General features: G+C 41.1%; 1 protein-coding gene across 1 annotated transcript; it reads right to left on the bottom strand.

The window, feature by feature from the left end:
- Positions 1 to 11,875: 11,875 nt before the first annotated feature.
- Positions 11,876 to 12,922, bottom strand: LOC114317567 (uncharacterized). The gene is made up of 2 exons (XM_082885375.1): positions 12,668 to 12,922; positions 11,876 to 12,604 (listed from the first exon to the last, which is right to left on the bottom strand). The coding sequence occupies exons 1-2, from the start codon at positions 12,920 to 12,922 to the stop codon at positions 11,876 to 11,878; spliced, it is 984 nt and encodes a 327-aa protein (XP_082741501.1).
- Between the last annotated feature and the right edge of the window lie 14,472 nt (positions 12,923 to 27,394).

Raw genomic sequence — 27,394 nt, 5'->3', positions numbered from 1 at the left:
GCCAACAAAATCATGAGAGTAATCATCACATCCCCCAGTCCCTTCCTTAGTAGATCACAAGCCTCAAACCCCACGGCAGTGTGCCCTTCACTCCATGTCAGGCGTGGCAATACAATCAATTAGGATGGGTCACATGAAGACAAGAAGCGACCAGAAAACCGGTAGCTATCCTCCCGCTCATCTCCCAGTCTCTAACTCGGCTGGTTATCGAACCACTATTCCCCATAGCAGTGACTCCCCAATCACTCTTGGCGGAGATGGCTCAAAACCACCCTTATATCGAGTCACATGAGGATCACACGATCAATCATCATGAAGTAATCAACTATAAATGACCTGCTGCAAAGAGACTAAACGAAAGGAATTTTTCAAAATGAACCCAAGTGGGCCCCAGTAGCCCACGCCATGCATTCCACATTTCGGTTTCTTGATCCACAAAAGCAGCCCAAAATTTTGCACCACAAAATAAACACGGTGGGCCCGTATAAAAAACGGAGCCCAATTATGTATATAAAAACCATGAGAGCATGGTTTGACAAATTGTTGTGGGCCCATTCACCCCCACTTTGCAGCTTAAAGCATATAATATAATATGCACAACCTCAGCCCATATAAAGCCACTAACGTTGTGGTGGGCCCCATAACTTGAAACCCTTATCACAAAAATTTGACTTTCCCCCAAACATGCCCACATGATGATAGTCCTGTAGCACTACAGAAAACCCATCAACTTTGCATCAGCTCACTCTTCCCAACGTTGGTGAAGCACCCAAGATCCGAAAAAAAGTTACAACCTTCAACTTCCGTCCCAAACACGCTACATCAGCTGCCATCTTCAGTACAACAACAGCTGTATATAGAGAACCTGCCAATCACATCAACCCACACCAAGGAGCGAGATTCCACGTATCACCAAGACCAGGAACCACATGCGCATGGACGTGCATCACACGGTGAGATTCAGACAACCATCACCGGTGTAGCAACGACCCCACTAACCATAGCCAACAAAACTCACAGTAGCAATGGCACCATATAATAGAACGCCAAGCTTTCTCTCTCCAAATACCATTGATAACGGCACCGGAGTACCCATGCATATTCACGTCTGAAACTAAGCCGACGAACCACACCAGTGAAACAAGACCGTCGAATGAGATATGCAGGTCGTAGCTAGCACCATTCACCGTGTCGAACTCGACGGCAGAGAGAGCCCATCCCAAACTGACTCGTCGGTGACGAAACACAATAGATGGCGAATATTCTAGTAGATGCTGAACCGCAACACCACCACCAACAATCCAACCCAACACACAGACACATCACACAAATAACCAAAACCAACTCATACAAATATATATAAAAGACATACATACTTGTAATGAATTGTACAGTCATTGTTAAATAGCCATGGTCCAACGACATGATGGCAGATATGTAATTATGGTATTTACTTGCCATTTCACATGCATTAGGGTTTAAACAAACGGACACATATTCGGATCCTCTTGCACGATGGCAGATATGTAATTGTGGTGTTTACTAGCCATTTCCCACACATTAGGTTCGAACTCACGGACACGTATTCGGATCCTCCTGCATGATGGCAGATATGTAATTACGGTGTTTGCTAGCCATTTCTCATACATCAGGGTTCGAACACTCGGACACTTATTCAGACCCTCTTGCATTATGGCAGCAGATATGTAATTATGGTGTTTAGTTGCCATTTCTCATGCATTAGGGTTTAAACAAACGGACCCGTATTCGGATCCTCTTGCACGATGACGGATATGTAATTATGGTGTTTACTTAACCTTTCTCGTGCATTAGTGTTCGAACACTCGGCCACTTATTTGGACCGTCTTGTATGATGGCAGATAAGTAATTATGGTGTTTACTTGCCATTTCACATGTATTAGGGTTTAAACAAACGGACACGTATTCGGATACTCTTGCACGATGGCAGATATGTAATTATGGTGTTTGATTGCCATTTCTCATGCATTAGGGTTTAAACACACGGACACGTATTCAGATCCTCTTACATGATGGCAGATATGTAATTATGGTGTTTACAAGCCATTTCTCATGCATTAGGGTTTGAACACTCGGACACTTAATTTGACCATCTTGCATGATGGCAGATATGTAATTATGGTGTTTACTTGGCATTTCAAATGCATTAGGGTTTAAACACTCGGACACTTATTCGGACCCTCTTGCATGATGGTAGATATATAATTACGGTGTTTACTTGCCATTTCTGATGCATTAGCGTTCGAACACTAGTACACTTTTTCGAACCCTCGTGCACGATGGCAGATATGTAATTATGGTGTTTACTTGCCATTTCTCATGCATTAGGGTTTAAACACACAGACACGTATTCGGATCCTCTTGCACGATGGCAGATATGTAATTATGGTGTTTACTAGCCATTTCTCATACATTAGGGTTCGAACACTCGGTCACTTATTCGGACGCTCTTGCATGATGGTAGATATGTTATTATGGTGTTTACTTTCCGTTTCTCATGCATTAGGGTTTAAACACATGGACACGTATTTGGATCCTCTTGCATGATGGCAGATATGTAATTATCGTGTTCACTTGGCATTTCTCATGCTTAGCGATCGAACACTCGGACACTTATTCGGACCGTCTTGTATCATGGCAGATATGTAATTATCATTTTTACTTGCCATTTCTCATGACGGGTTTAAACTAACGGACCTGTATTCGGATCCTCTTGCATGATGGCAGATATGTAATTATGTCATTTACTAGCCATTTCTCATACATTAGGGTTCGAACACTCGGTCACTTATTCGGACCCTCTTGCATGATGGCAGATATGTAATTATGTTGTTTACTTGCCATTTCTCATGCATTAGGGTTTAAACACACGGACACGTATTCGGATCCTCTTGAATGGTGGCATATATGTAATTATGGTGTTTACTTGCCATTTCTCATGCATTTGCGATCGAACACTCGGACACTTATTCGGACCGTGTTGTATCGTGGCATATCTGTAATTATGGTGTTTACCTGCCATTTCTCAAGCATTAGGGTTTAAACAGACGGACTCATATTCGGATTCTCTTGGATGATGGCAGATATGTAATTGTGGTGTTTACTAGCCGTTTCTCATACATTACGGTTCGAACACTCGGACACATATTGAAACCATCTTGCATGACGGCAGATATGTAATTATGGTGTTTACTTGCCATTTCTCTTGCATTAGCGATCAAACACTCGCACACTTATTTGGACCGTCTTGTATCATGGCGGATATCTAATTATGGTGTTTACTTGCCATTTCTTATGCATTAGGGTTTAAACCCACGGACACGCAATCGGATTATCTTGCATGATGGCAGACATAGAATTATGTTGTTTACTAGCCATTTCTCATACATTAGGGTTCGAACACTCGGACACTTATTCAGACCGTCTTGCATTATGATAGATATGAAATTATGGTGTTTGCTTCCCATTTCTCATGCATTAGGGTTTAAACACTCGGACACTTATTCGAACCCTCTTGCATGATGGCAGATATGTAATTACGGTGTTTACATGCCATTTGTCATGGATTAGCGTTCGACCACTCGGCCACTTATTCAGACCGTCTTGTATGATGGCAGATATGTAATTATGGTATTTACTTGCCATTTCACATGCGTTAAAGGTTTAAACAAACGGACACGTATTCGGATCCTCTTGCACGATGGCAGATATGTCATTGTGGTGTTTACTAGCCATTTCCCACACATTAGGTTCGAACTCACGGTCACTTAATCAGACCCTCATGCATGATGGCAGATATGTAATTATGGTGTTTACTTGCCATTTCTAATGCGTTAGGGTTTAATCACTTGGACACTTATTCGGACCCTCTTGCGGGATGGTAGATATGTAATTATGGTTTTTACATACCATTTCTCTTGCATTATTGTTCGAACACTAGTACACTTTTTCGAACCTTCTTGCACGATGGCAGATATGTAATTATGGCATTTACTTGCCATTTCTCATGCATTAGGGTTTAGACACAGGGACACGTATTCGGATCTTCCTGCATGATGGCAGATATGTAATTACGGTGTTTGCTAGCCATTTCTCATACATTAGGGTTTGAACACTCGAACACTTATTCAGACCCTCTAGCATTATAGCAGATATGTAATTATCGTGTTCACTTGCCATTTCTCATGCATTACGGTTTAAACAAACGGATCCATATTCGGATCCTCTTGCATGATGGCGGATATGTAATTATGGTGTTTACTTAACATTTCTCATGCATTAGCGTTCGAACACTCGGCCACTTATTTGGACCATCTTGTATGATGGCAGATATGCAATTATGGTGTTTACTTGCCATTTCACATGCATTAGGGTTTAAACAAACGGACACATATTCGGATCCTCTTGCACGTTGGCAGATACGTAATTATGGTGTTTACTTGCCATTTCTCATGCATTAGGGTTTAAACACACGGACACGTATTCAGATCCTCTTGCATGATGGTAGATATGTAATTATGGTGTTTACCAGCCATTTCTCATACATTAGGGTTCGAACACTCGGACACTTAATCAGACCATCTTGCATGGTGGCAGATATGTAATTATGGTGTTTACTTGCCATTTCTCATGCATTAGGGTTTAAACACTTGGACACTTGTTCGAACCCTCTTGCATGATGGTAGATATGTAATTATGGTGTTTACTTGTCATTTCTCATGCATTAGCGTTTGAACACTAGTACACTTATTTGGACCCTCTTGCACGATGGCAGATATGTAATTATGGTGTTTACTTGCCATATCTCATGCATTAGGGTTTAAACTCACGGACACACATTCGGATCCTCTTCCACTATGGAAGATATATAATTATGGTGTTTACTAGCCATTTCTCATACATTAGGGTTCGAACACTCGGTCAGTTATTCGGACCCTCTTGCATGATGGCAGATATGTAATTATGGTGTTTACTTTCCATTTCTCATACATTTGGGTTCGAACACTCGGTCACTTATTCGGACCCTCTTGCACGATGGCAGATATGTAATTATGTTGTTTACTTGCCATTTCTCATGCATTAGGGTTTAAACACACGGACACGTATTCAGATCCTCTTGCATGGTGGCAGATATGTAATTATGATGTTTACTTGCCATTTCTCATGCATTAGCGATCGAACACTCGGACACTTATTCGGACCGTGTTGTATCATGGCAGATCTGTAATTATGGTGTTTACTTGCCATTTCTCATGCATTAGGGTTTAAACAAACGGACTCGTATTCGGATCCTCTTGCATGATGGCAAATTTGTAGTTATGGTGTTTACTAGCCATTTCTCATACAATAGGGTTCGAACACTCGGACACTTATTTTATTTTTTTTGGGTAAGTAAGTCATAAAATAAAGACAATGAAATTTACAAGTTTACAAGGGTCATACCCCAGGCATACCCAACAACGAATAAATAAACGAATACATAACCAACATAACCTACCACTGCCCCCCCTAAGATTGGGGGAGAACCACAAGAACAACAGAAAAAACAAAGTAACCCAACTTTGCCCATATATCCTTTTGTCCCCAAGTAACCCCTACCATCAGAGATAATAGACAGAAACTTGGGATGGATATATGGGCAAAGATACAAACAAACACCAAAAAAAACTTGAAAGCCACAACAAGCAAACTCACAAAGCAACAACCCTCAAGACAAATCAAAAATGGTAACCAACCACATTCGCCCCCAGTCTCTACCGTAGATCAACACATGGAATCTAGTAAGCATCCCACTCCTCACAGCCGTGACATCCTAGCCACTCAACAAAAGCCATGACAGAGGAAAAAATCTACCCCATGAGAAATCCCGACAGAGTCACATGAAGCTAGCACGATCAGTAACCATAAGCAACAGTCCTGTGAGTCGAAGTGACAACGGTAGCCCCACAGCAACAAACCGATACATAGCCAAAAATAACCTGAGCGTGGCAATACGACCAATTAGGATGGGTCACATGAAGACAAGAAGCAACCGGAACCGGTAGCTATCCTCCCGCTCATCTCCCAGTCTCTAACTCGGCTAGTCATCGAACCACTATTCCCCATAGCAGTGACCCCTCAATCACTCTTGGCGGAGATGGCTCAAAACTAACCTCATATCGAGTCACATGAGGATCGCACGATCAATCATCAAGATAAAAACGACTATACATAATCTGCTGCAAAGTGACTAAAAAAAATAAAAAACCAGCTGCCCAAATTTAAAAAATAGCCCAAGAAAAGGCCATAACCCATGGATAGTGGACCCAAATAATAATATAACCATGAAATCCAAAAGGGCCCCACCAAAATCTACATAAAACCCAATTTGCCGTGGGCCAAAATTTTCCACTGCCACAAACGACTTCACGCCCCAAACTTGGAATAAAATACCAAGTGGGCCCCAGTTGCCCAAGCCTTTAAGCTCCACCAAAAACCGTAGTCAACAACCAAAATATATATATATGAATATTATATATATATATATATAAAGTTGAGAAGCTATTACCTTCCCCAACATCAGCCCCATGTCAAAAGATTATACACGGCACCCAATCAAGAAATGACCAGCCACCTAATTGCTCTGCCCCAAGACCCACGTGCTATCCTTGAGCAGAACATTAGCAAAGCTTATACAGCAAGCTTTGGCGGAAAACACAACACCAACGTCCACGCGACAAAAAAAACGTGGAACTCCTTCCATAACCACCCAAACTCAAACGTTGCAGACCCTCCAATGAATGGCAGCAACTAAACGACAGTGAACAAAAATCAAATCGCAGCCGGCGGTAAACCAGACCAACCCAGCAGCAACAAAGACACGTCACTACCTGAACCCAAAAGCACCAACATCCCTTGCACGATAGAAAACAAACCGAACCAGTACAACCCACGCTGGAGTAGCAACTAAGGTCGGATAACACACGCCGAAGTAGACAGAAAGTCTTCTACGGTCAACTCGAAGATATTAAACTAGAGAACATGTCCAGCGTAGCAAATAAAAACACCACGCTGGATCACCAACGATGAACCCAGAACAAACAGACCATTGCCGAATAGACCACCGATGAACCCAGAACACCGACGCTGGAATAGAGCGACACCATTGCCGAAAAGAAAACCAGCGGCACACCCAGAACACACCCGTAACTATCGCGGTCTTAGACACCAACGGCAGAATACGGCCTGAACCAAAGATCACTTATCCACAAACAAACAGACAATGCTTCAGAAACCAGCGAAGCACCCAGAAACGAGCAACTCACGCCGACTCCAACAACACGCTGCCTCTAACTCAATATAGTAGCAGTGGCGCCGGTGGAGCAGAACCAAACTGGTGCTGGAGAACCTTGCATCCACAATAGTGTAACGACGGGCACGCAACAACTAGAAGCGAAGCTTCGAGCAGTCAACAAACCCAGCACAGCTGGTGACACATCCCCACCGGTAGCCCAAACGCATATCGAATCAAGTTTAATACATGAACCCAGGAGGTGAACCCTGGTGTGAGACAACCAACAACCCAAGACCAGCCATGTAAAATGGTCGGACTGAAAGAACAAGAACCCAATAAATCTTCCGCAAACCCTCCTGAATCTGGATAAAAATAAGAAGAGATTCCGCCACAAACACACAGCACCATCCAAACCAGACAAAAATCTGATAAGGAGCCCATAAAACTCCCTGGGTAACAACGGAAGGAGCCCTTAACCCTCGGACACTTATTCAAACCCTCTTGCATAGATATGTAATTATGGTGTTTACTTGCCATTTCTCTTGCATTAGCGATCGAACACTCGGACACTTATTTGGACCGTCTTGTATCGTGGCAGATATCTAACTATAGTGTTTTCTTGCCATTTCTCATGCATTTGGGTTTAAACACACGGACACGTAATCGGATTATCTTGCATGATGGCAGATATGTAATTATGTTGTTTACTAGCCATTTCTCATACATTAGGGTTCGAACACTCGGACACTTATTCAGACCGTCTTGCATTATGGCAGATATGAAATTGTGGTGTTTACTTCCCATTTTTCATGCATTAGGGTTTAAACACTCGGACACTTATTCGAACCCACTTGCATGATGGTAGATATGTAATTATGTTGTTTTCTTGCCATTTCTCATGCATTAGGGTTTAAACACACGGACACGTATTCGGATCCTCTTGCACGGTGGCAAATATGTAATTATGGTGTTTACTTGCCATTTCTCAAGCATTAGCGATTGAACTCTCGGACACTTATTCGGACCGTGTTGTATCATGGCATATCTGTAATTATGGTGTTTACTAGCCATTTCTCATACAATAGGGTTTAAACAGACGGACTCCTATTCGAATCCTCTTGCATAATGGCAGATATGTAATTATGGTGTTTACTAGCCATTTCTCATACATTAGGGTTCGAACACTCGGACACATTTTCAAACCATCTTGCATGACGGCAGATATGTAATTATGGTGTTTACATGCCATTTCTCTTGCATTAGCGATCGAACACTCGGACACTTATTTGGACCATCTTGTATCATGGGGGATATCTAATTATGGTGTTTACTTGCCATTTCTCATGTAATCGGATTATCTTGCATGATGGCAGATATATAATTATGTTGTTTACTAGCCATTTCTCATACATTAGGGTTCGAACACTCGGACACTTATTCAGACCGTCTTGCATTATGATAGATATGAAATTATGGTGTTTACTTCCCATTTCTCATGCATTAGGGTTTAAACACTCGGACACTTATTCGAACCCTCTTGCATGATGGAAGATATATAATTATGGTGTTTACATGCCATTTGTCATGGATTATAGTTCGACCACTCGGCCACTTATTCGGACCGTCTAGTATGATGGCAGATATGTAATTGTGGTATTTACTTGCCATTTCACATGCGTTAGTGTTTAAACAAACGGACACGTATTCGGATCCTCTTGCACGATGGCAGATATGTAATTGTAGTGTTTACTAGCCATTTCCCATACATTAGGTTCGAGCTCACGGACACTTAATCAGACCCTCTTGCATGATGGCTGATATGTAATTATAGTGTTTACTAGCCATTTCTCATACATTAGGGTTCGAACACTCGGTCACTTATTCGGACCCTCTTGCATGATGCCAGATATGTAATTATGGTGTTAGTTGCCATTTCTCATACATTAGGCTTCGAACACTCGGTCACTTATTAAGACCCTCTGGCACCATGGCAGATAAGTAATTATGTTATTTACTTGCTATTTCTCATGCATTAGGGTTTAAACACATGGACACGTATTCGGATCCTCTTGCATGGTGGCAGATATGTAATTATGGTGTTTACCTGCCATTTCTCATGCATTGGCGATCGAACACTCGGACACTTATTTGGACCGTGTTGTATCATGGCAGATCTGTAATTATGGTGTTTACTTGCCATTTCTCATGCATTAGGGTTTAAACAAACGGACACATATTCGGATCCTCTTGCATGATGGCAGATATGTAATTATGGTGTTTACTAGCGATTTCTCATACATTAGGTTTGAACACACGGACACTTAATCAGACCCTCTTGCATGATGGCAGATATGTAATTATGGTGTTTACTTGCCATTTCTCATGCATTAGGGTTTAAACACGCGGACACGTATTCGGATCCGCTTGCATGATGGCAGATATATAATTATGGTATTTACTAGCCATTTCTCAGACATTAGGGTTCGAACACTCGGTCACTTATTCGGACCCTCTTGCATGATGACAGATATGTAATTATGGTGTTTATTTGCCTTTTCTCTTGCTTAGCGATCGATCACTCGGACACTTATTCGGACCGTCTTGTATCATGGGAGTTATGTAATTATCGTTTTTAATTGCCATTTCTCGTGCATCAGGGTTTAAACAAACGAACCCGTATTCGGATCTTCTTGCATGATGGCAGATATGTAATCATGGCGTTTACTAGCCATTTCTCACACATTAGGGTTCGAACACTCGGTCACTTATTTTGCATGATGGCAGATATGTAATTATGTTGTTTACTTGCCATTTCTCATGCATTAGGGTTTAAACACACGGACACGTATTTGGATCCTCTTGCATGGTGGCAGATATGTAATTATGGTGTTTACTTGCCATTTCTCAAGCATTAGTGATCGAACACTTGGACACTTATTTGGACCGTGTTGTATCATGGTAGATCAGTAATTATGGTGTTTAGTTGCCATTTCACATGCATTAGGGTTTAAACAAACGGACTCATATTCGGATCTTCTTGCATGATGGCAGATATGTAATTATGGTGTTTACTAGCCATTTCTCATGCATTAGGGTTTAAAACTCGGACACTTAGTGGAACCCTCTTACGTTATGGCAGATATGTAATTATGGTGTTTATTTTCCATTTCTCATACATTAGGGTTAAAACACACGGACATGTATTCGGATCATCATGCATGATGACAGATATGTAATTATGATGTTTACTAGCCATTTCTCATACATTAGGGGTCGAACACTCGGACACTTATTCAGACCCTCTTGCATGATGGCAGATGTGTAATCATGGTCTTTAGTTGCCATTTCTCATGCATTAGGGTTTAAACACTCGGACACTTATTCGAACCCTTTTGCATGATGGCAGATATGTAATTATGGTGTTTTTTTTTTTGGGTGAATAAGTAATAAATAAAAGAGGAAAATTTACACGAATACAAGGGGCATACCCCAGGCCCTACCACAAACTACAAAAACAACACCCAAACTGAAAAAGAAACAAAAACCTACCAACCCACAAAACCGGGAACACACGCAGCCAAGACGACTAAGCAAAACATAATAATTGTTCAAGAACCATGTCCCCACAATAGACAGGGGTCTTGCACAAATACAACACCAGCCCAGCATTTGCACCGAAACTGGGGAAATACAAGGACCAGCATGAAAACCAAGAAAACACCAGCCCAATACTAAGTCTCAAACATGACCAGAACTAAAGACAAAACAGCCCAAAGAGGGGACAAAATTATGGTATACAAAAATTACAAACACACTATACGGGAATATGTACAAACAGAAATGAAAACAGCTTATGAACCCACTGAAATGCCTAGGCAAGGCGCAACTTGCAGCCATCGCCGAAGAGCATATCCACACAGCGTACAACGTCAAAGAGGGGCGCTGGTTGCAGCCACCTTCATACCACCAGGCAAAACCAGGCACAGATTGCAGCCAATGCCCAAAAGTAGTCACCAACAGCAGACTACTAGCCGCCGAAGCTCAATAACAAGCCCAATAACCATCCGAAAGAAACTGCCAGAAACAATCCCACCTTACAAGTTGCTGCTTAACTTGTTCAACATATAATAGAAAGGAATTTCCATAACAATATATTGAGTCATAAAGAAGAAGAAACAACAAGCATTCAGTATAGGACCTTCCCTCACTCGACCCACAATAAAAGAGAGCTCTCCACTCAATGTAAGATCTCCCATCACTCGGCCCACATATCTCGTGCTCTCTCATTCCAGCCAGCTGAACAATGTACTTGAGAATTCCATAAACCTGCACAAAATATATATAATATATAGTACATGTTAGTCTAAAATATATGTACTTCCTCCCCCCACTCAACCCACATTTACAATAGCATCTGTACTGGCTCACATCACTCAACCCTCCCTTCATAGGCTCCAGATTTTGTAAACATTTGGGATCCATAATAGCTGATAGAATCTGAGAGTAAAACCATCTGCAAGACAGCACCATTTGTTAGACAAAACACTCCTTATCTGCTCACCATCACTCAACCCTCAATGTAGGATAATTCACACCACTCAAATTCCTTTCAGCTGCAGCAGTTTGGGACTGCAATAGGATTTTAGAAGGTAGGTTCCATTGTTCCAAATACCAGTTGTCACTTGCATAAGCTTTCACATTTTCCATAGAAAGGAGTCTACCCCTAACCATTTGGATGATAGAGTTAGTGACAACCTCTTCAGGTTTGAAAACCTTACTAAAAATTCTACTATTTCTCTCCATCCAAATGTGGTAGATAGTGCAGAGAAAAGAGAGTTTCATAATCACAGATTTCAGAGATTTACCATTGATTGATTTAGTAGCAAACTCAACAAGTTCCAACCAGGGCAAAGAAGGCCAATGGGAATTACATTTAGCTTGGATAACAGCCCAAATCCTAGAGGAGTAGAGGCACCTAAAGAACAGATGGGAGTGGTTCTCCTCAGGAGCACAATATAAAGGGCAGCTAGGGCTCGTAAGAAGACCAAAGATTTGGAGCCTATCCCCAGTGTTAAGTCTCTCATGGATAGCTAGCCACACAATGAAACTAACCCTAGGGATAACAGGAGGACCCCAAATGAGATTAGACCAAGTAACCTTTGGGCCCTTGTCCCTCCAACATTCCCAAGCAAAGTGAATAGAAAAAGAGCCATCAGCAGTCAAACTCCACATAGGAATATCAGGGGAATCAAGGGAAGGTTTAAGAGAATGAGGAGTGGCAGCAATCCATTCCTGTATCTCCCAAGAGTTAGGAAAAGGTCAATTCCAAGAATCATTTGAGATAATTGAACTAACCTTAGAATTGTCAGGAAGGTTGGTATCATACAAAATCCTAGGACCATACCGAAGCAAGAGCGAACCAAAGGGGTGCCAGTTATCATGCCAGAGGAACACATTTTCACCATTACCAAGTTTGAATTTGATAATAGGGAAAATGAAATCCCTAAGCGACAAAAGTTTCCTCCAAACCCAGGAGGGATCACTGGGCACCTTAATCCCCCAAAAACTCTTACCCTTAAGTAAGTAGGACTTAACCCATTGACACCACATTGAACAATCCCCACCCGAAAACAAATACCAAACATGTTTGGCTATAGCCACTTTAATTATGGTGTTTACTTGCCATTTCTCATGCATTAGCGTTCGAACACTGGGACATTTATTCGGACCGTCTTGTATGATGACAGATATATAATTATGGTGTTTACTTGCCATTTCTCATGCATTAGGGTTTAAACAAACGGACACGTATTCTGATCCTCTTGCATGATGGAAGATATGTAATTATGGTGTTTACTTGCCATTTCTAATGCATTAGGGTTTAAACACTTGGACACTTATTCGGATCCTCTTGCATGATGGTAGATATGTAATTATGGTGTTTACTTGTTATTTCTCATGCATTACCGTTCGAACACTAGTACACTTATTTGGGCCCTCTTGCACGATGGCAGATATGTAATTATGGTGGTTACTTGCCATTTCTCATGCATTAGGGTTTAAACACTTGGACACTTATTCGGATCCTCTTGCACGATGGTAGATATGTAATTATGGTGTTTACTTGCTATTTCTCATGCATTAGCGTTCGAACAATAGTACACTTATTCGGGCCCTCTTGCACCATGGCAGATATGTAATTATGGTGTTTACTTGCCATTTCTCATGCATTAGGGTTTAAACAAACGGACCCGTATTCGGATCCTCTTGCACGATGGCAGATATGTAATTATGGTGTTCCTAACAACTTCTCATACATTAAGGTTCGAACACACGTACACTTATTCTGACCCTCTTGCATGATGGCAGATGTGTAATTATGGTGTTTACTTGTCATTTCTAACGCATTAGGGTTTAAACACTCGGACACTTATTCGGACCCTCTTACGTGATGGCAGATATGTAATTATGGTGTTTACTTGCCATTTCCCATACATTAGGGTAAAAACACACGGACACGTATTCGGATCATCTTGCATGATGGCAGATATGTACTTATGGTGTTTACTAGCCACTTCTCATACATTTGGGTTCGAACACTCGGACACTTATTCAGACCCTCTTGCATGATGGCTGATATGTAATTATGGTGTTTACTTGCCATTTCTCATGCATTAGTGTTTAAACATTCGGACATTTATTCGGACCCTCTTGTATGATGACAGATATGTAATTGTGGTGTTCATTTGCCATTTCTCATGCATTAGGGTTTAAACCCTCGGACACGTATTTGGACCTTCTTGCATGATGGCAGATATGAAATTGTGGTGTTTGCTTTCCATTTCTCAAGCATTAAGGTTCGAATGCACAGACACTTATTCCGACCCTCTAGGTTGATGGCAGAAATGTAATTATGGTGTTCACTTGTCATTTCTCATGCATTACGGTTTAAACACACGGACAGGTATTCGGATCATCTTGCATGATGGCAGATATGTAATTATGGTGTTAACTATCCATTTCTCATACATTGGGGTTCGAACACTCGGACACTGAATCAGACCCTCCTGCATGATGGCAGATATGTAATTATGGTGTTTACATTTCTAATGCATTAGGGTTTAAACACTTGGACACTTATTCGGATCCTCTTGCACCATGGTAGATATGTAATTATGGTGTTTGCTTTCCATTTCTCATGCATTCGCGTTCGAACACTGGTACACTTATTCGGACCCTCTCACATGCATTAGGGTTTAAACACACGGACACGTATTCAGATCCTCTTGCATGATGGCAGACATGTAATTATGGTGTTTACTTCCCATTTCTAATGCATTAGCGATCAAACACTCGGACACTTATTCGGACCGTCTTGTATCATGGCTAATATGTAATTATGGTGTTTACTTGCCCTTTCTCATGCATTAGGGTTTAAACACATGGACACGTAATCGGATCATCTTGCATGATGGCAGATATGTAATTATGGTGTTTACTAGACATTTCTCATACATTAGGGTTCGAGCACTCGGACACTTATTCAGACCCTCTTGCATTATGGCAGATATGCAATTATGGTGTTCACTTGCCATTTCTCATGCATTAGGGTTTAAACACTAGGACACTTATTCGAACCCTCTTGCATGATGGCAAATATGTAATTAGGGTGTTTACTTGCCATTTCTCATGCATTAGCGTTCGAACACTCGGCCACATATTCGGGCCGTCTTGTATGGTGGCAGATATGTAATTATGGTGTTTACTTGCCACTTCACATGCATTAGGGTTTAAACAAACGGACACGTATTCGGATCCTCTTGCACGATGGCAGATATGTAATTATGGTGTTTTCTAGCCATTTCACCAACATTAGGGTTCGAAAACTCAGACACATATTCAGACCCTCTTGTATGATGGCAGATATGTAATTATGGTGTTTACTTGCCATTTCTTACGCATTCGATTTTAAACACTCGGACACTTATTCGGACCCTCATGCGTGATGGCTGATATGCAATTTTCGTGTTTACTTGCAATTTCTCATGCATTACGGTTTAAACACACGGACACGTATTTAGATCATCTTACATGATGACAGATATGTAATTATGGTGTTTACTAGCCATTTCTCATAGATTAGGGTTCGAACACTCGGTCACTTATTCGGACCCTCTTGATGGCAGATATGTAATTATGGCGTTGACTTGCCATTTCTCATGCATTAGCGATCGAACACTTGGACATTTATTCAGACCGTCTTGTATCATTGCAGATATCTAATTATGGTGTTTACTTGCCATTTCTCATGCATTAGGGTTTATACACCCGAACACGTAATCGCATTATCTTGCATGATGGCAGATATGTAATTATGGTGTTTACAAGCCATTTCTCATACATTGGGGTTCGAACACTCGGACACTTAATCAGACCCTCTTGCATGATGGCAGATATGTAATTATGGTGTTTAGTTGCCATTTTTAATGCATTAGGGTTTAAACACTTGGACACTTATTCAGATCCTCTTACACGATGGTAGATATGTAATTATGGTGTTTACTTGCCATTTCTCATGCATTAGCGTTCGAACACTAGTGCACTTATTCGGACCCTCTTGCACGATGGCAGATATGTAATGATGGTGTTTACAGGCCATTTCTCATGCATTAGGGTTTAAACACACAGAAACGTATTCAGATCCTCTTGCATGATGACAGATATGTAATTATGGTGTTTACTAGCAATTTCTCATGCATTAGGGTTCGAACACTCGGTCACTTATTCGAACTCTCTTGCATGATGGTAGATATATAATTATGGTTTTTTTTTTTTTGGGTGAATAAGACATAAATAAAACAGCAAAATATACAAAGATACAAGGGGCATGCCCCAGGACCTACAGAGCTATACAAAGAGGCAAAAACCACGTAGAGCAAGACAAAAGGAACCATACACACAATGTTCAAAACCTATCTCGAAGAGAAATAGAAGACGAACACAAGCGAAGGAGCTAAAGGACAAAACAAACTGGAACAGCCATACATCAACAAAAAAAAGGCTGCCAAAATTCAAAACAGTCAACAAAGACAGTAAATCTGCAGAACAGACCGAAAGGGTATCAGCCAAAGGCCTAGGATGTGCAGAGAAGTTATCTACTGTATGTACCCAACATCTAAAACTATGGTAAACCCAACAATATTCTCTAGTACATCCCACTAGAGTAGGCCAAACTGAGTATGATTTAAATAGCTACAAACAGTAAATTAAAGACAGCTTCTGAACATTCAGCAATTTTGGAAGGCGCATATAGCAGCCATACCCATTGATTTGGAGTTTCACACGACAGCTTTTAGATGACTAATCCCGAGAGTTTCCACTGCAGCTTTAAATGACAAATCCCGAAATTGCACAGATTGAGTATTCAAGTTAACCAAGGTAGAACGACCCATAGATTTGGAGGTTCCCACGACAGCTTTAGATAACAAGCCCCGAGATTTTCCACTGCAATTTGCGTGTGCAGGTTAAACATAATAGAATGACCTGCCAATGAGTAACAGAAGATAGAAACCATGAGAATTAAGTAACCAAGTCAGAAGTAGATTCTCTCAATTTTGATCTCACTTCACTCGACCCACAGTATTGAATCTCACCACACTCGGATAAAGCTTCCTTAATCTGCAATAAAGATACAATATATATAGTGGTTAGCTTGTAAAACATATAGATTCTAAATTCACTCAACCCACAGATTTCGAGGACCTAGTAACTATATGTCTCACCACACTCGACCCACAAATAGTATTCATCTTCAAGTGATCACACCTACACACTTAACAGCTAGTTAGATAAACACTCCATGTTAGACTCACATCCACTCAACCCACAATATACTGCACTCACATCACTCCGTGGTCCTCCCACCATTGTAAAGATGGGGCTTCAGAATGGATCTAGGGAGGTTCCATTGATCAAGGAACCAATCATCACCTGTTGCAGTAGGAATGTTGCTAACAGATAACATTCTATTTCTTACCATAAGTACAATAGATTTGATGATAACCTCTACAGGTTTATATTCTTTGTTAAAAACTCTATTGTTTCTTTCAAGCCAAATATGATATACAGTTGTGAGAAAAGAAAGTCTAGTGATGATGGATTTCATGGACTTACCTTTGCTCTCTCTGTCGACAATAATAGCAGTCTCAGGCCAAGAGACCTGCTGCCATTGCACATTACACTTACCTTGCATGACATGCCAAATTCTGGATGTGAAACTACACTCGAAGAAGAGGTGTGGATGGCTTTCAGTTAAATCAAGACAAAATGGGCATGTAGGACTAGAAGGGATTCCAAATAATTGGAGTCTATCACTAGTATTCAGCCTGCCATAGATAGCCAGCCAAACAATGAAGCTAACTTTGGGGATAGTAGCATGGCCCCAGACAAGGTTATACCAAGGCACCGAATCTTGCTTGTATCTCCACAGATCCCAAGCAGACTTAATTGTGAAGGCACCATCAGGGTTGAGTGACCAGATAGTAGTATCCCTCTCCAAGGGGTTAGGAAGGCAATTGTTGGGGATTTGGGAAGTTAATTCCCTGAGATCCCAGGAGTTGGGAAAAGGCCAATGCCAAGAGTTCCCAACAATAATTTTACAGACTTTGGACTCCCCATTTAAGCCAGAGTCATACATTAGGTGTTTCTCATGCATTAGGTTTTAAACACACGGACACGTATTCGGATCCCCTTGCATCATGGCAGATATTAATTATGGTGTTTAGTTTCCATTTCTAATGCATTAGCGATAGAACACCCGAACACTTATTCGGACCGTCTTGTATCATGGCAGATATGTAATTATGGTGTTTACTTGCCATTTCTCATGCATTAGGGTTTAAACAAGCGGACACGTATTCCGATCCTCTTGCACGATGGCAGATATGTAATTATGGTGTTTACAAGCCCTTTCTCATACATTAGGGTTCGAACACACGGACACTTAATTAGACCCTCTTGCATGATGGCAGATATGTAATTATGATGTTTACTTGCCATTTCTAATGCATTAGGGTTTAAACACTAGGACACTTATTCGGACCCTCTTGCGTGATGGTAGATATGTAATTTTGGTCTTTACTTGCCATTTCCCATGCATTAGCGTTCGAACACTAGTACACTAATTCGGACCATCTTGCATGCTGACAGATTTGTAATTATGATGTTTACTTGCCATTTCTCATGCATTAGGGTTTGAACACACGGACACGTATTCGGATCCGCTTGCATGATGGCAGATATGTAATTACGGTGTTCGCTAGCCATTTCTCATACGTTAGGGTTCGAACACTCGGCCACTTATTTAGACCCTCTTGCATTATGACAGATATGTAATTATGGTGTTTACTTGCCATTTCTCATGTATTAGAGTTTAAACACTCGGACACTTATTCGGACGCTCTTGAACGATGGCAGATATGTAATTATGGTGTTTACCTGCTATTTCTCATGCATTAGCGATCAAACAGTCGGACACTTATTCGGACCGTCTTGTATCATGGTAGATATGTAATTATGGTGTTTACTTGCAATTTCGCATGCATCGGGTTTAAACAAACGGACACGTATTCGGATCCTCATGCACGATTGCAGATATGTAATTATGGTGTTTACTAGCCATTTCTCATACATTAGGGTTCGAACACACGGACACTTCATCAAACATTCTTGCATGAAGGCAGATATGTAATTATGGTGTTTACTTGCCATTTCTAATGCATTAGGGTTTAAAACACTAGGAAACTTATTCGGACCCTCTTGCGTGATCGTCGATATGTAATTATGGTGTTTACTTGCCATTTCTCATGCATTAGCGTTCGAACACTAGTACACTAAATCGGACCCTCTTGCACGATGGCAGATTTGTAATTATGGTGTTTACTTGCCCTTTCTCATGCATTAGGGTTTAAACAGACTAACACGTATTCGGATCCTCTTGCATGATGGCAGATATGTAATTACGGTGTTTGCCAGCCATTTCTCATACATTAGGGTTCGAACACTCGGACACTTATTCAGACCCTCTTGCATTATGGCAGATATGTAATTATGGATTTTACTTGCCATTTCTCATGTATTAGGGTTTAAACACTCGGACTATTATTCGGACCCTCTTGCACGATGGCAGATATGTAATTATGGTATTTAGTTTCCATTTCTCATGCATTAGGGTTTAAACACACGGACACGTATTCGGATCCTCTTGCATGATGGCAGATATGTAATTATGGTGTTTACTAGCCATTTCTCATATATTAGGGTTCGAACACTCGATCACTTATTCGGACCCTCTTGCATGATGGTAGATATGTAATTGTGTTGTTTACTTTCCATTTCTCAAGCTTTAGGCTTTAAACACACAGACACGTATTTTGATCCTCTTGCAAGATGGCACATATGTAATTCTGGTGTTTACTAGCCATTTCTCAAACATTAGGGTCCGAACACTCGGACACTTCATCTGACCAACTTGCATGATAGCAGATACGCAATTATGGTGTTTACTTGGCATTTCTAACGCATTAGGGTTTAAACACTTGGACACTTATTCGGACCCTCTTGCATGATGGTAGATATGTAAGTATGGTGTTTACTTGCCATTTCTCATGCATTAGCGTTCGAACACTAGTACACTAATTTGGACCCTCTTGCACGATGGCAGATATGTAATTATGGTGTTTAGTTGCCATTTCTCATGTATTAGGGTTTAAACACATGGACACGTATTCAGATCCTCTCGCATGATGGCAGATATGTAATTATGGTGTTTACTAGCCATTTCTCATACATTAGGGTTTGAACACTCAGTCACTTATTTGGACCCTCATGCACGATGGCAGATACGTAGTTATGGTGTTTACTTGCCATTTCTTATGCATTAGGGTTTAAACACACGGACACGTATTCGGATCCTCTTGCATGGTGGCTGATATGTAATTATGGTGTTTACATGCTATTTCTCATGCATTAGCGATCGAACACTCGGACACTTATTCGGACCGTCTTGTATCATGGCAGATATGTAATTATGGTGTTTACTTGCCATTTCTCTTGCATTAGGGTTGAAAGAAACGGACACGTATTTGGATCCTCTTGCACGATGGCAGATATGTAATTATGGTGTTTACTAGCTATTTCTCATACATTAGGGTTCGAACACACGGACACTTAATCAGACCCTCTTGCATGATGGCAGATATGAAATTATGATGTTCACTTGCCATTTCTAATGCATTAGGGTTTAAACACTTGGACACTTATTCGGACCCTCTTGCGTGATGGTAGATATGTAATTATGGTGTTTACTTGCCATTTCCCATGCATTATCGTTCGAACACTAGTACACTAATTCGGACCCTCTTGCACGATGGCAGATATGTAATTATGATGTTTACTTGCCATTTCTCATGCATTAGGGTTTAAACACACGGACACGTATTCGGATCCTCTTGCATGATGGCAGATATGTAATTACGGTGTTTGCTAGCCATTCCTCATACGTTAGCGTTCGAACAGTCAGACATTTATTTAGACCCTCTTGTATTATGGAAAATATGTAATTATGGGGTTTACTTGCCATTTCTCATGTATTAGAGTTTAAACACTCGGACACTTATTCGAACCCTCTTGCACGATGGTAGATATGTAATTATGGTGTTTAGTTGCCATTTCTCTTGCATTAAGGTTTAAACACACGGACACATATTCAGATCCTCTTGCAAGATGGCAGATATGTAATTATGGTGTTTACTTGCTATTTCTCATGCATTCGTGATCGAACACTCAGACACTTATTCGGACCGTCTTGTATCATGGCAGATATGTAATTATGGTGTTTACTTGCCATTTCTCATGCATTAGGGTTTAAACAAACGGACACGTATTCGGATCCTCTTGCACTATGGCAGATATGTAATTATGGTGTTTCCTAGCCATTTGTCATACATTAGGGTTCGAACACACGGACACTTAATCAGACCCTCTTACATGATGGCAGATATGTAATTATGATGTTTATTTGCCATTTCTAGTGCATTAGGGTTTAAGCACTTGGACACTTATTCGGACCCTCTTGCGTGATGGCAGATATGTAATTATGGTGTTTACTTGCCATTTCCCGTGCATTAGCGTTCGAACAGTAGTACACTAATTCGGACCCTCTTGCACGATGGCAGATATGTAATTATGATGTTTACTTGCCATTTCTCATGCATTAGGGTTTAAACACACGGACACGTATTCGGATCCTCTTGCATGATGGCAGATATGTAATTACGGTGTTTGCTAGCCATTTCTCATACGTTAGCGTTCGAACACTCAGACATTTATTTAGACCCTCTTGCATAATGGCAGATATGTAATTATGGTGTTTACTTGCCATTTCTCGTGCATTAGGGTTTAAACACACGGACGCGTATTCAGATCCTCTTGCATGGTGGCAGATATGTAATTATGGTGTTTACTAGCGATTTCTCATACATTAGGGTTCGAACACTCGGACACTTAATCTGACCGTCTTGAATGATGACAGATATGCAATTATGGTGTTTACTTGCCATTTCTAATGAATTAGGGTTTAAACACTTGGACACTTATTCGGACCCTCTTGCATGATGGTTGATATGTAAGTATGGTGTTTACTTTCCATTTCTCATGCATTAGCGTTCGAACACTAGTACACTTATTCGGACCCTCTTACACGATGGCAGATATGTAATTATAGTGTTTAGTTGCCATTTCTCATGCATTAGGGTTTAAACACACGGACACGTATTCGGATTCTCTTGCTTGATGGCAGATATGTAATTTTGGTGTTTACTAGCCATTTCTCATACATTTGGGTTCGAACACTCGGTCACTTATTCGGACCCTCATGCACGATGGCAGATATGTAATTGTGGTGTTTTTTTTTTTGGTAAGTAAGTCATAAAATAAAGACAATGAAATTTACATGTTTACAAGCGGCATACCCCAGGCACGCCCAACAACAATAATAAAAAAAACAAATATAACCAACATAAACTACCACTGCATCCCCTAAGAAAGGGTGTAAACAAGAAATTGAAAACACAATAACCCAACTCTGCCCATATATCCATTATGTCCTCAAGTAACCCCTACCATTAGAGATAATAGATGGGAACTTGAGATGCATATATGGGCAAAGACATACATAAAAACACCACAAGCTAATAAACAAAACAAACACACTAACAAAGCAACAACCCCTAGCCGAAACAAAGATGATAGGCAACCCCACATGCCCCCAGTCTCTACTGCAGATAAAACATGGAATCCAATATGCATCCCACTCCTCACAGCCGTGACATCCAAGCCACTTAACCAAAGTTGTGATGGAGGAAAAAGTCTACCCCATGAGAACTCCCAGCAAAGTCATATGAAGCTAGCACGATCAAGAACCATAAGTCACGGTCTAGGGAGTTGAAGTGAAAACAATAGCCCCTCAGCAACAAACCAAAACACAGCCAATAAAATCATGAGATCAAACATCACACCCCCCAGTCCCCTCCTTGGTAGATCACAAACCTCAAACCCCACGGCAGTGTGCCCTTCACTCTATGTCAGGCGTGGTAATACGATCAATTAGGTCGGGTCACATGAAGACAAGAAGCGACCAGAAAACCGGTAGCTATCCTCCCGCTCATCTCCCAGTCTCTAACTCGGCTGGTTATCGAACCACTATTCCCCAAAGTAGTGACTCCCCAATCACTCTTGGTGGAGATGGCTCAAAACCAACCTCATATCGAGTCACATGAGGATCACACGAACAATCAGCACGAGAAAATCAACTGTAAATGGTTTGCTACTTTGTGGCTAAACAGGAATTTTTGGACTCACCAATCATATAAATATATGCAATATGCCCCAAGAAAAATCAATGAGCCCAAATCAACAGCAAACCCGTGGGACAACCCACTAAACCAATAAAAAGGCCCACCACTTAACAAATTAACACATATTAACAAACTGCCACCCCAAAATAAATATAAACGAATGCCCTGCGGGACCCACAACCCAATACCATCCCAAAAAATCAACCACCACCATTTTGGAAAAATATATGCAATATCCACGAAGGACTACTCTCACGTGGGATCAAGACCAGCAAAAAAAACCCACGTGCAACCCATACCCACTAACGTCACTTTTCAAACAACAGTAACGTGCATATACGGCATACCTATACCTTGATTATCACCATACCTCTGCAATTCAAATGATGATGGACACAGCGCCCAATCAAAAATTGACCAGCCACCATGTTGGTCTGCCCCATGAACCACGTGCTATCCTTGAGCCAAAGCTTACACAGCACGCTTGGGCGGAGAAGCCATCGTCCACGCGACAGACCACACGTAACCGTCACGCTCCATCTCAAAAGACAAACCAGTAACAACTCCGACCAGCGGAAAACAAATGAGCTAGCACAGAGATCGGAACCCTGCATAGCCCATAAAGCTTCATCAGTCCGTGCTTAGACCGACGGAACCAAAGTTGCGGAAGCAACCTGGACGGCGAGAACCGACACGGCATACAGCTGAACCACTACTATGGCCGATGAGACCACCGACATTGCACACAATAGACCCAAAAATCAATGGCACCAGCAACACATAGGGAGATGCTTAGCATATCACAAGTGATGAACCTAGAACCGATGACAATATGCACCCAATAAAACTCTCGTATTCTTGACCACCATGGCAGCCATGGATACAAGCTTGCATGAAGACTGTGAAACCACAGCCAAACCACCAAAAACCAGCAGCAAACGATGACCACCCACGGTTAGCAATGACCACACATTCACTATAACACAACGAGACCCATCATAACCAGCGATCAACATCGCCTTTGGACCACCATCTAGAATAGCCAAGAACGAGCTTAAAACTTGAACCTATACTGATCAAACGGTAAAGGTGCCACCCACAACCGGAGCTCAACAACCCAGATTTACACACCCATTAACCTCATCCGTCTTTTATAGAAAAATCTAGAGAGACTGGTTAACAACAAGAGAGCACGGCCAAAGACCCACATAGTCACTACACACCAGAAGCTAACAGACCTGGAAACCCACGCTTACTATCACTCAAAAATGAGTATAGGAGCTAAAACAACTGGCCGGAGGAGCACCAGATTCAACAACACACAAGACCACCCAACCAGACAAATAATCTGATATGGAACCATCAAAAAATCTCCAAGGGTAACAACGGAGGGAGCTCTCTCTCTCTAGAATCTAGAGAGAGAGGCTCTCAACCTAATCCCCCCACCACTTATAATTGTGGTGTTTACTTGTCATTTCTCGTGTATTAGGGTTTAAACACACGGACACGTATTCGGATCCTCTTGCATGATGGCAGATATGGAATTACGGTGTTTATTTGCTATTTCTCATGCATTAGCGATCGAACACTCGGACACTTATCCGGACCGTCTTGTATCATGGCAGATATGTAATTGTGGTGTTTACTTGCCATTTCACATGCATTAGGGTTCAAACACACGGACACGTATTCGGATCCTCTTGCATGATGGCAGATATGTAATTACGGTGTTTGCTAGCCATTTCTCATATATTAGGGTTCGATCACTCGGATACTTATTCAGACCCTCTTGCATTATGGCAGATATGTAATTATGGTGTTTACTTGCCATTTCTCATGTATTAGAGTTTAAACACTTGGACACTTATTCGGACCCTCTTGCACGATGGCAGATATGTAATTATGGTGTTTAGTTGCCATTTCTCATGCATTAGGGTTTAAACACACGGAGACGTATTCAGATCCTCTTGCATGATGGCAGATATGTAATTATGGTGTTTGCTAGCCGTTTCTCATACATTAGGGTTCAAACACTCGGTCACTTATTCGAACCCTCTTGCATGGGGGTAGATATGTAATTGTGGTGTTTACTTGCGATTTCTCGTGCATTTGGGTTTAAACACACGGACACGTATTCGGATCCACTTGCATGATGGCAGATATGTAATTATGGTGTTTACTAGCCATTTTCTCATACATTAGGGTTCGAACACTCGGACACTTAATTAGACCGTCTTGCATGATGGCAGATATACAATTATGGTGTTCACTTGCCATTTCTAAAGCATCAGGGTTTAAACTCTTGGACACTTATTCGGACCCTCTTACATGATGGTAAATATGTAAGTATGGTGTTTACTTGCCATTTCTCATGCTTTAGCGTTCGAACACTAGTACACTTATTCGGACACTCTTGCACGATGACAGATATGAAATTATGGTGTTTAGTTGCCATTTCTCATGCATTAGGGTTTAAACACATAGACACGTATTCGGATCCTCTTGCATGATGGCAGATATGTAATTATGGTGTTTACTAGCCATTTCTCATACATTAGGGTTCGAACACTCGGTCACTTATTCAGACCCTCATGCATTATGGCAGATAAGTAATTATGGTGTTTACTTGCCATTTCTCATGTATTACAGTTTAAAGACTCGGACGCTTATTCGGACCCTCTTGCACGATGGCCGATATGTAATTATGGTGTTTAGTTGCCATTTCTCATGCATTAGGGTTTAAACACACGGACACGTATTCAGATCCTACTGCACATTGGCAGATACGTAATTATGGTGTTTACTTGCTATTTCTCATGCGTTAGCGTTCGAACACTCGGACACTTATTCGAACCGTCTTGTATCACGACAGATATGTAATTATGGTGTTTACTTGCCATTTCTCATGCATTGGGGTTTAAACAAACGGACACGTATTCGGATCCTCTTGCACGATGGCAGATATGTAATTATGGTGTTTACTAGCCATTTCTCATACATCAAGGTTCGAACACACAGACACTTAATTGGACCCTCTTGCTTGATGGCAGATATGTAATTACGATGTTTGGTTCCCATTTCTAATGCATTAGGGTTTAAACACTTAGACACTTATTCGGACCCTCTTGCGTGATGGTAGATATGTAATTATGGTGTTTATCTGCCATTTCCCATGCATTAGAGTTCGAACACTAGTACACTAAATCGGACCCTCTTGCACGATGGCAAATGTGTAATTATGATGTTTACTTGACATTTCTCATGCATTAGGGTTTAAACACACGGACACGTATTCGGATTCTCTTGCACGATGGTAGATATGTATTTACGGTATTTGTTAGCCATTTCTCATACATTAGGGTTCGAACACTCGGACACTTATTCAGACCCTCTTGCATTCTGGCAGATATGTAATTATGGTGTTTACTTGCCATTTCTCATGTATTAGAGTTTAAACACTCGGACACTTATTCGGACCCTCTTGCACGATGGCAGATATGTAATTATGGTGTTTACTTGCTATTTCTCATGCATTAGCGATCGAACACTCAGACACTTATTCGGACCGTCTTGTATCATGGCAGATATGTAATTATGGTGTTTACTTGCCATTTCTCATGCATTAGGGTTTAAACAAACGAACACGTATTCGGATCCTCTTGCACGATGGCAGATATGTAATTATGGTGTTTACTAGCCATTTCTTATACATCAAGGTTCGAACACTCAGACAATTCGGACCGTCTTGTATCATGGCAGATATGTAATTACGATGTTTGCTTCCCATTTCTAATGCATTAGGGTTTAAACGCTTAGACACTTATTCGGACCCTCTTGCGTGATGGTAGATATGTAATTATGGTGTTTATTTGCCATTTCCCATGCATTAGCGTTCGAACACTAGTACACTAAATTGGACCCTCTTGCACGATGGCAGATGTGTAATTATGATGTTTACTTGACATTTCTCATGCATTAGGGTTTAAACACACTTACACGTATTCGGATTCTCTTGCACGATGGTAGATATGTATTTACGGTACTTGCTAGCCATTTCTCACACATTAGGGTTCGAACACTCAGACACTTATTCAGACCCTCTTACATTATGGCAGATATTTAAATATGGTGTTTACTTGCCATTTCTCATGTATTAGAGTTTAAACAC

The sequence above is a fragment of the Camellia sinensis genome, chromosome 8 (genome assembly GCF_055761805.1).
Source record: "Camellia sinensis isolate YWXY chromosome 8, ASM5576180v1, whole genome shotgun sequence".
Lineage (NCBI taxonomy): Eukaryota > Viridiplantae > Streptophyta > Magnoliopsida > Ericales > Theaceae > Camellia > Camellia sinensis.
The sequence above is the reverse complement of the archived record's forward strand: the minus strand, read 5'-3'. Positions and strand labels throughout refer to the sequence as shown.

What these genes read in the sequence shown, in the direction of transcription:
- LOC114317567 (XM_082885375.1), bottom strand. Translation starts at nt 12,922, where the DNA reads ATGTGGTGTCAATGGGTTAAGTCCTACTTACTTAAGGGTAAGAGTTTT. An exon ending in ACCTTCCTGACAATTCTAAG is followed by an intron (nt 12,605 to 12,667) that starts GTTAGTTCAATT and finishes TGGGAGATACAG; the next exon opens with GAATGGATTGCTGCCACTCC.